General features: G+C 40.4%; 1 protein-coding gene and 1 long non-coding RNA gene across 4 annotated transcripts in view; one reads left to right on the plus strand and one right to left on the minus strand.

The window, feature by feature from the left end:
- The window catches only part of rasgrf2b (Ras protein-specific guanine nucleotide-releasing factor 2b), a 69,906-nt gene extending 60,221 nt beyond the window's left edge, over positions 1-9,685 (plus strand). For all 3 annotated transcript variants that reach the window (XM_064296470.1, XM_064296471.1, XM_064296472.1), the window contains 7 exons: positions 2,812-2,915; positions 3,407-3,491; positions 3,817-4,014; positions 4,703-4,782; positions 4,905-5,022; positions 5,419-5,487; positions 5,942-9,685. In XM_064296470.1, the coding sequence (XP_064152540.1) occupies positions 2,812-2,915; positions 3,407-3,491; positions 3,817-4,014; positions 4,703-4,782; positions 4,905-5,022; positions 5,419-5,487; positions 5,942-6,034 (747 nt within the window). In that variant the 3' untranslated portion in view covers positions 6,035-9,685. The remainder of the gene's footprint in view (positions 1-2,811; positions 2,916-3,406; positions 3,492-3,816; positions 4,015-4,702; positions 4,783-4,904; positions 5,023-5,418; positions 5,488-5,941) is intronic.
- On the minus strand, positions 185-3,988 carry LOC135233178 (uncharacterized). Its single transcript, XR_010323773.1, has 3 exons — positions 3,853-3,988; positions 834-929; positions 185-305 (listed from the first exon to the last, which is right to left on the minus strand). It is a non-coding gene; the product is annotated as an uncharacterized LOC135233178 (long non-coding RNA).
- Positions 9,686-11,035: the final 1,350 nt, after the last annotated feature.

Raw genomic sequence — 11,035 nt, forward strand, 5'->3', positions numbered from 1 at the left:
GCTTGCTGTCTGGTTTAGAATCTTGTGTAGAGGTTTGTCATTAGTTGTTGTGTTGTCTACATATGTAGTTTTAGAACATTTGCTGAAATCATGCTGAATCATATGGGTCATGCTAGGAGTGGATGTTGGTCGTGCAAGGAGTGGATGTCTGTCTTGCTGGAAGTCATATGTCATATCAGGTTGCCCCCTTTAATTGTGGAACCTGGACAGCTGTCACACAGTTTGCCTTCTGACTGATTTTTTTGAGACACAGGGAGACCTTGGTGTCTTTCTGAGTGTGGTGCTATCTGTCTTCTCATATTTCACTGAAAACAGTAATGATACATTTTGGGTTAGCAATTTTTTTCCCAGAGTAATAATTTGGTCAGTCAAATGTATTCTTTTAAAACCTGTCATTTATTTTGAATGTTTTCTGTGCTGCTCTCATTTTGGTCTCAAAACTGATTGCCGACTAGGTGTGCTGAGATGATACTTAGCCTTTCTCTGAACTCATACATGCATTCAGGGCCATTCTCTCCAAGTATTTTGCTCCTCTAAACATAGTCTGAAATGCTTATTTCCATCTGGGGAGAGAGATTCTAAGAACCATCCTGGGTCAAAGGATGACCATTTTGCTGTCTGCTTCTTATTCTAATGTCATAGATGTCATTGTGATGTCACAAAGTATAGAAATGGCAAATTTCACATAATTACAACTCTGCAAGGTTGAATATCAACAAGCTATTGTCATTCTAATCCTAGAGGATGTATGAATCGGTAGGATTTTTTTATTTAGCTGCTGTCAAAAGTGAGTCAACAGTAACACCTACACTGGACGTTCAAGCATAACATACCTCCTGATGAGGCCCAATTGTTGTCACATTGTAGTTTTCCTCTCCATTCAGAGGGCTGAATCTGTGGTCCTGGGTATTGTAATCTCTAGGTGACCCCTGTGGGCAGATAGTGGAATTGCAGTGACTTAATGGATGATGCAATTTCAAAGCATGACATAAATGTTATTTTTAACTAAAAGCATTGAGTGAGCAGTCAGTGGTTAAGGATTGAATGCACTGGGCAAGACAGTGTGATTTAACCTAAAACAGAATGATTTATGTGTAGAGAAATACATTCTGAGTGTTAAAATATGTGATAAGTGACAAGCTCAACATTAATGCTCCTTTGTCTCTGTGGTTTCCATTTCTATGGTTCCATAGTAACCACATGAGCTTGTAGGATGAGGATGACTTATATGTTGGTGACTAATAAAGATAATGTAGATGAGATTTCATAAAATGTTCAGAATATAACTTCAGGCTTACAAATGACATCCCTTTAATTTTGTGCCTCCCTGCCTGATTGGACAGAAGGTTTTGAACACGTTCTGGATTTGACTGTGCGGTCCCACGATAAGAGGCACACTGAGAGTAAGAAAGCTGGTCCCCCTGCGTTAGCTGGTTAAAAGCTTGTAATTAGGCCACTCCCACTCACAGCTCCATAGAGATTGTCGCCATGTGAAGAGAATGTCAGGTTGCTGCAGTGCTCAGAACTAGATCTGCACTTGGAGACTCCCCAAGAAGTTCTGACTCATAACTCATCAGAGTGGTGTCTCTCAGGCACTTGCCAAAATGAGCTCTGGACCAAAGTGGCCCATCTCGCTCTCTTTAGCAGCCCCTAACAGCCACTACTCCAGCTGAGGACATCTAGAATGCTCTTTGGGAGAGAACGCAGTGGAGGATGTGACTGAATCAGTTTCGGATGGCATCTTTGATCTTCGAAATGTTAGAGGACCTTTCCTGTCTCCTTTACTTTCAAGAACAGATTAAAGCTTTATTTCTGAATAATTTGTGAGTTTTACTGCGTCTGTGCCTAAGTCTTGATAAAAGTGATACTCTCTACTTGACTTTTAACACATTGGATAAGGTTATTGTAGTTTGCTTTATGTGATTCAGATATAATAACCTGGAGACAAGACAGGCTTAGTAAAAAGTAGTCGAATGGTAAAAAAAAAACAGGTTCCAGTTACTGTGAGACACAAAGTGGTCAGATTAATTGGACACACATAGCAGGGGCCAGCAATGGGCATGTGCAAGTGAACAGGGTGTGTGTGTGTGTCTGTGTTAATGTGTTTGTGAGTCTCTGTGCATGTTTTTATTTGCCTTTGTGAATGTGTGTATATTTGTCTGTGCCTATGTATTGATTTATTTTGCGCGTGTGTGTGTGTATGTGTCCATGTATGTGTTTGTGTAAACTGTGTCTTTGAGCTTGTATGTCTCCTTGCATTTGTACATAGGCACTTGCATGCATGTATGTTTGTGTGTATGCGTGTGTATGTGTGTGTATGCATGTGTGAATGTGTGTGTGTGTGCAAAAAAAGATGAAGTTGTGCATTGTGCCTCTCAGTAAGCTCTGCAGGGCCTTGTGCATCACCTCTCTCTTTTTAGGTACATTTTCTCACCCCTTGTGGTAGTTTAAAATATTTTATGATGTGTGAAGGCCTCTTAGCCTTTGCTAATTGGCTCACCTTTTGTAATTGTGTGTTTAGTTCCTGCAGTACCGGCTCTGCATGATCTCCATGTTGAAACTCATTAGCAAGCCCCTGCAGTTTCTTCCTTGTTGTTCTTGGTGAAAGCTGAGATGATGTGCAAGACTCACACTTTGAAAAATATTTGGAACTGAGTCATTACTGTTCCTATTGTTGCCCAGCCAGGGAAATGTGCAAGCTGTGTTTTACTTTAAACGTTGATCCTATGAAAGAAAGGATCCTGCTCAGAGGGAATACTTGTGCTCACCTCTGTGTGTGTGTGTGTGTGTGTGTGTGTCTCTCTCTCCCAGGCTGAATGCCCCAAGACTGAGTGCTTTGAGTCACTGTCGGCCATGGAGTTGGCAGAGCAGATAACGCTGCTGGACCACATAGTTTTCAGAAGCATCCCTTATGAGTAAGTGTATGTCACTGTGATGTCATCACCTCTACGGATGAATCACGGTGATGTCATCACTGTTAAGTGATAATCATTGTAATGCCATTTACTGTAGGTATAAATTATTGTGATGTCATATCCTATAGGATTTTCTTCTCAACTATACCAATGTGTGCCTTTAAAAAATAATTTTTGGGATTTCTGGATGTGTAATATTTTATGAGAATTGACTGTTGTGCCTTTCTTTTCTGGAAAGTATTTACACAATACGTGCATCCAGAATACACTTTTTGTTTGAAAATTGAGTGTCAATCAAAATAATGACATAACCTATGATTGTGAGAAGAGAAAGAGTACCTACAGATTTAGCAATCTAAAAAGCAAAAGTTACTGTGTTTTCATGATTGAAATTGATGTACAGTGATAGGCTAAAACTAACCATTCGCAAAATGTAAGGACAGTGCTAGCTACGGTCACCATGGTTGTGACCTCTCTAATCTGCACTCCAGGGAATTCCTGGGTCAGGGCTGGATGAAGGTGGATAAGACGGAGCGCACCCCTTACATCATGAAGACCAGCCAGCACTTCAATGATGTAAGCCTGTCAGGCCAGGTCATCGTCTCAGTCTGCTTCCCTGTTTCTGTACTGCCTGTGTGTGACAAACCTGGCACCCTCTCTCCTTCCTTCTCTTCTGCCTATCTCCATTCCTCTTCCTCTCGTTGATTCGTTATGTTTTTACAAACACCTTTTGGTGTCTTTAGCTCTCTCTCTCTTCCATTTTATTAATTGGTAATGGAAATGTATGAAATAGAAACAAGGTGTTACTTCAGTGAATCTGACTGAAGTTAAGACAGTGCCCCCCCTCCCAAATTACTTCTCAACCCCCACCACCCCACCCCCACGTCTGTTGTCCCTCCAGATGAGTAACCTGGTGGCGTCCCAGATCATGACTCACACGGATGTGGGCTCCAGGGCCAGCTCCATAGAGAAGTGGGTGGCGGTGGCCGACATCTGCCGCTGCCTGAACAACTACAACGGCGTGCTGGAGATCACCTCCGCCCTCAACCGCAGCGCCATCTACAGGCTGAAGAAGACCTGGGCCAAGGTGTGCAAGCAGGTGAGTTAAGAGCCTGTGGAGGTAGTGGAGCAGGCAAGCTGCCTTGCTGTCTCCACAGCGTCCTTTAGCATCAGACAGTCTACCTCCTCCTCTCCAATCACTCACTCACTCACTCACTCACACACACACTCACTTATTCAGTATTAGCAATTAGCACTCAAAGTAGCTGAATGGTGCTTTTGTCAATGACACTGTGTGTCCTTGTTATAAACCTTATTTATTTACCTGGTTCTTAGAATTCAGTTATTTTTTGTGGCAATGCCTGGGCAATCACAGTGCTAAATTAAATATTAAGTGACTAGTTTGGGTGGGCTGTTTTTTTTTTTGTATCATGGTTCTCTCCCTAAGTTTATCACCGAATTGTTAAATTGACAGGGAAGGTTAGTTGAGAGATCACTTTTGGACACACATTTTGGATTATTTAGCCAGAGGGCTATCTAGTTACATGTTTCTGTGCAATGCACCATCAGGTAGCGTAAAGTTGCCAGTAAAAAACCCAGGTGTACAAGCAGATGACCATGGAGCAGCTGTGACCAAGGACAGGAAGTGATCCTCATGACTTTTCCTGTTTTTCCAAGTGATTTTCAGAAACCAGTTACCAGCAGGAAAAATGTGATCCACTTAAAATTGATTGTTATTTAGTTCTGTTTATTTATTTATTTCTGTATATAATTTTTTTTTTTGCTAGACTAAAGCACTGATGGACAAGCTGCAGAAGACCGTGTCATCTGAAGGAAGATTTAAGAACCTGAGGGAAACATTAAAAAAGTATGAGGTCATCTGTTATTTCTATGCCACTGGCCATTAGATTTCTTTGTTTGTCATTGTTGTATTTGGAGGTGTGTCTAACAGAAATTTCCCCTGTCTCTTTCTGTGTACCCCCCCCCCAGTTGTAACCCCCCTTGCGTTCCCTACCTGGGTATGTACTTGACGGACCTGGCCTTCATCGAGGAGGGGACTCCCAATTTCACTGAGGAGGGCCTGGTCAACTTTTCCAAGATGAGAATGGTAGAGATAATTTCCTCAGACAATTTTTGTTTCTCAAACTGCTAATTAACATAGCAGTTGTATGTGTGTGTTTAATAAGTAATACATAGTTGTTAGTCTACCACGTTTTGTCAGGACACTGTCAAAGTGTGTAGAATTTTTTACTAAATTATTAAATAGCCATTTTGTATATATCATAAATCAGCTCCTAATCAATTAGCAGCAAAGTAAGCACCAATGTTCTTTAGACTTCATAAATTGGACGCTAAAATGTATTGGGAACATTATACTGTGAATGTTTCTCAAAATAAATTTGGATTCTTTTGTTGTCTGGACAGAACTTGGCTGTGAACACAATCCCGCAATTTGTACTCATGTACTGGTGTCTGGGTTTGTCTGTCTGTCTGTCCCTGACAGATATCCCACATCATCCGTGAGATCCGTCAGTTCCAGCAGACCCCCTATAGGATAGAGCACCAACCAAAGGTAAAGCTTGTGCAGGTGTGCACCAGGGCTCTGTTCTAAGCCCCCTGCATTTTCTCAATAAGAACATTGCAAACACCGCAGCCTGATGTCCATGAGGTGGGTTTTCTGGAAGTAAAAATACTGAAAGCATATTTGAATGTAAAAAGTGCTTGTTAATCTACCTTATCTGGGCCACTGACATGGTGTAACACCTTCTCTACAATTCACCTCATTCCCTTTCTGTGGTTTTCCAAATCAGAACTTTGGAGGAATGACCATATTGTGATGGAGGATGTGTGCATCTATGTTTGTTTGTTTTCCAGTAATTCAAATGAATAATTAATTACTTATCAACCTTAATGAATTGGCAAAAAATGGTATGCTGCTGCTCTAGTTGAGAATTGGTTCTGAGGACCAATTAAAATAGTTGATTATGGAGACTTACAGCACATCCTCTGTCCCCAACTTTCTCCAGGTCACTCAGTACCTGATGGATAAAACCCTCACCATGGATGAAGACACCCTCTATGAGCTCTCTCTGAAGATCGAACCCAGGCTCCCTGCTTGATAGCTGCCACACCCAGACGCTTCACGCCCTGGCCCTGTAGGGGGCGCTGTGCAATAGGACGTGGCGCATTGCATGCCTGGCACTTTGAAAAGAACAGGAAGGACTGGTGCAGGGAGAGAGGGAACGAGTGCTCTCAATTGAGTAGGAGAGAGGGAAGGAGAGAGAGAGAGGTAAATAAGAAATGAGACCAAAGGCAGGGAGGGAGAATGAGGTGATTCTTTCTTGAATCCCAAATTTGAAATGTCACAGCAAGTGCTTGCGGTAGTGGTGTACATAGGCGATCAGGAAGAGGAGGTTTGGGTACTACGTCCCATGTCAAAGGTTAAAAGGAAGAGGGATGGTGTTTATGCACTGTATGTAGCTGCTCATTAATGTGGCAATGGTAGAAAAAGAAATGTGTAGGTGTAAAAAGATTTTTTTTAAAAAGAAGATAAAAGAAATGTAGCATGTATAGAAATGAACAAAAACCTATTAGAACATTTTGACTTTCTTCTCTGGCTGCTGTCTTCTAATTCTGCATTCTTGGCCAGTCGGGGGAGGGGGGCGTTGACTCAGATCGCGACAGTGACAATTTTCATTTGCCCTGTGAACTCAGATCTTTTATCTTTTCCTGTCTCTTGACTCCTCGTCTGGGCATGATACTTGGACCACTCGGAAGGCGGGATATCCCTTTCCAGCCGTCCCTCACAAATTGGTTTGTGAACCAGGGCTCACAGGAAACTAGAAACCCTACATGACGAGGGGGAAGAATCAGTTTTGTAATTCAGTCGGCACATTGCGTTCATTAAACAAAATATGATCAGATCTGCTTGACGCTAAAGGCTAAATTCTTATACATTCCTATAAATTATCCGTGATTATTAATGTCTTATATGACCAATGTTAGCATTGATATCTATGCCAAGAATAGTTCTTCTGGAGCTCAAGAGTTTGTCGAACCAGGCTGATTGTAAGAGGCTGTTGTATTCACACGTCTGTGGTGCCTTTTATGAATATGTTAGAAATACGGCATAGACACAGTTCTTGTTCCAGAACGAGTATGAAGAATCAGTTGTGTTTGTAACTGTGAAGCAGCAATCAAGGAACCAAGATCTCTGTCACAGGTACATGAATCCATTAAATCTTGAAATCATTTGTCACAAGCGCTCACAGATCCCCTCTATGTCAATGTCAGTCGTGAACTAGTGAACACCGGTAGACATCTTCCTGTAAATGTATTCAAAATTTTAATAAAAAATGCAAGCAGGATAAATGTCAAGCAGGATAAATTTGAAGTGAGGCGAATGCTGGTCTTTATTAATCGTTAAGCATAGTTGTTAGCAGATTTACCTAGCGTCTCCAGGATGAGGAGCAGTTAAGCTCCAGTGAAATTTGGAGATCTTGCCCTTTATTAAGAACAGAGACATTGCATGGCAACCGGGGGCCCATTTCCTGTTGGCACAAGCAAGGGAAGCATGTAGTGGAAACTAAGGGCCAGTGGAACTGCAGACTTCATTACTGAAACCACTGACACTCTACCACTGCCAGCAGACTTGTTCCTGTGTATAGCTTGAACATTCATGTATTCAGAGTATGATATTGTCCACATTCACTTCCACAGGCTCACTGGATCTTAGATCAGCGCACGCAGAGCATGTGCTAGGTTTTCTTAGTACATGCAGCTTCATGCATTCTTCCAAGAATCAACTGATTAATAGAAGGTGTGGCCCAGGAACATGTATACCGAGACACTTAGCACTCAATGCCAGGGGGATTCTTTCCTTGAGGAAGCCTTTTGAAATCTTGCCTGCCGATCCTCTATTTGTTCTAGAAAGTTCTCCATCAGTTGTGTGAAAGCACATGCTGCCAGATGCTGTATCTTTTCTCTCTGAAGTCCAGCTGCACAGTTGTGTAGACACTGTGTCCAGGGAATGCATTTCATAAGCAGCTGGCATAGGAGATTTGAAGCCCTTGTCTTATCCTGTTTAATAAAATGACCTGATTTCCCTGTAAATCTTCTCCATTAGATCTCAGCAGCGATAAATGAAGGCAGCAAGGTGTTTATCAGGTCTCTGTCAGTTATTTATCAATGACCGAGATAAACAGCCTTTCTGGGATAGTGATACCAATCCATGAATGGAGACGCAAACTGGAGCCGATCATGTAACTGATCGTTGTTGTTGATATAGTGTCTCCCTCTAGTGGCCACATGTAATATTAATCCTTGTTATGCTCTTGGTGCTGATAACTACATTTACTTTTGTGGATTAGGTTTCAAAATGCCATGAAGCACCTTCTTCTGACCTGACACATTATTAACAGGCTAATGCTGTTTCATTTTGCAATTGCTCTGAATGGAAGTAGACTTTTATTTATATTTTTAGATGTCAACTTGATAAAAGTAAGATTTCTTAGCCTCCCATTGAAAATCAATAATATCAGCATAAATCAAGAGAAAACAGTTAATGGAGAATATTTCACATACATGGATCCCTGTTTAAAGTGCATGTGTAGATAATTTATTAATGTTGCTCATAGATTTATTCTTACTGATGTACTTTTCTGCTTTTGGCATGCATCGTTGCAGTAGTCTTCTCTTTTCTTAACCAAAAAGTTTAATATAGTTTACGCAATGACACTGCACAATTAATGCCTCCATCTGAAGCAGTTGTGATGACGCTTATGGAGAACTTTGAGAAAACTGTGGTGGGCTATCTTGCCTATAGCATGAATAAATTGTTTGCATGCAAAAGACGACTTGTAAAAAAAAAAAAAGAAGCCACCTCTATGGTTATTAGGTTACTATAAATCCTATAATATAAATCTTTCTTGTTTCCTTCAAGTCAAATTGTGAATATCCATTAACTACGTTTGACAAACCACTTCTGAGCAGCAAACTTTACATGAAAGTTAAAAAAGTTTACACTTCTAAACGGGAGAGCTTTTCTGAGCACTAAATCTGAGTACATCTGTTGCAAAAACATCGGGGAGTACAGAAGGATTAATTTAGCCAAGACCTTTCTCAAAATGAAAAAGACACTTCTCTCCTGTGTAGAATTTAAACTACACTACTGACTGAGCATGGTTATTAAACAGACAGAGGGTAAAATGGTGCTGGAATGAACTGTACTCTCAGAAATGTAGCTTTGCTTGTTGTGACACAGTCTTTGTGTTTTAATGTTTAATGTATTTAATTCAGTATATATTTATTTGGCCCCCTTTTTGTATATAATGTGTCATGGAAATGTAATGTATAGGTTTTATTTAGGATATTTTGTCCTGTTGTGAAGCATTTTATTCTTTAATCATTTTTTATTATTATTGTTATCACTTTCTTATCTTTAACAAGCTACCATAGATCTTTTCCTCCCTGAAATGTTTATCATTGCAAAAATAGTGATAAAAAATGTAGCAGGTTGATGAGATTTTTAAATTTATTTCTTATGGGTCTTGTGTGAAATGCAAATGCTGATCATGGACGCCCTGCATGTTTTGCATGTTAAAGAACAGGATACACAGGATACCTGTCCTGACATTTGCTTTTTTTACATTACTGTATTACATGTTTTTTGTTTGTGTCTTTTGAGTCCATTGAGTCTTACAGAGGATGTGCAGCTATTTCTAAGCCATTGCCTGTACTGTATGTACGATTAAAAAAATCTTTTAAGTGAACTGCCTTTTTATCGAGCATTATTTCAAGTGTGTTTGGTGTGGATGTTGCAAAAGAAATGTGTCGCAACAAAAAAATACATCAAAATGATTTCTGCACTCTATAGGGAGCTTTAAAAACTTGTGAGATGTGTTCAAGTTACTTTTAATATTCTTAAAATCCTTAAACTGTACAGAATTGTTGGCTGCTGTCTCCATATTGCTGTGACACTATTTATTCTAGAACAGTCTCTGGCTCTCGTTTACAGTGCTGGCTATGTTGCACCTTATCCTGTTACACTGTTTTACTCTCCTTGGCTGGAGAGGGCACACCATTGGCCAAGCTCTGGTTGCAGTTTCCAGCTTGGTCCTTAGGTGGTGTATGTGTAATGTTTCAATTATATAGCTTTACCATAACATACCAGTTAAGAAATGCTCATGAGTATTTATGCAGTGCTTATAAAGGTGCTATGTAGCTCTTATGAATATATTACATGGTTTTTCACCCAAACCCTTCTGTGAGACTGTTACTGCCCCCATTCTCTTAGCATGCCAGACACGGCTGCATTTGGAAGAGCAGAAATGATTTTGTTTTCAGGGGATAGAGGCGACGTGACAGCAACACAAATATATTGCTTTAGCTACATAAGAAGACCAAAAGTATTTTTGCAGCAAGAAGAGGAAAACGGGACCCATTCAAGGACTCGTATCATACACTCATCACTAAACGAGGTTCAAAATCACTGTCATCCAGCTTCCGAAAGGCACAGATACAGGCAATTATCAGACTGAAGGAGGACATTTTGAGTGAAATATTTTTTAGTCTGGTGACCTTGCATGGATGAATGCAAGTGTGCAAACGCGCACTCACACACAAACACGGACACACATACACACACACTCACACACACACAGCTCCTAATCCTCCAGTGGATGTGAATGTGTTTCAGGGATAGTTGTAGTCTCACCCAGAAGGTTCTCTGGTATTAGTACGATTAATCCATGGGTGCTTGAGTTTCTGTGACAGCCGCAAACAGCAACACCTTATAGCTGTCACCTTTAGGGGAGCTGCGACACTGTTATTTCATTCTGTGAACACCCGATGAGACCACCTTTTCAAAATCAAGGACCCAAATTGATTAGAATATTAAATGTCATCTGAATATTTCCCTCTCAGTCATACTTGACTTTTAACAATAATCCTGCTCATGTGGTGTTACTAACCATGAAACAACATTGCAGAAGGACCATTTGATTTAAAAGCCATTGTTAATACTTAAATACGCATACACATTTATATATAGTTCTAATAAACCTTTTCAATACATATATCAATAAATGTGCCATGCATTTTAACATGGCATAAATAAATAT

This window comes from Anguilla rostrata, chromosome 10 (assembly GCF_018555375.3).
Source record: "Anguilla rostrata isolate EN2019 chromosome 10, ASM1855537v3, whole genome shotgun sequence".
NCBI lineage: Eukaryota > Metazoa > Chordata > Actinopteri > Anguilliformes > Anguillidae > Anguilla > Anguilla rostrata.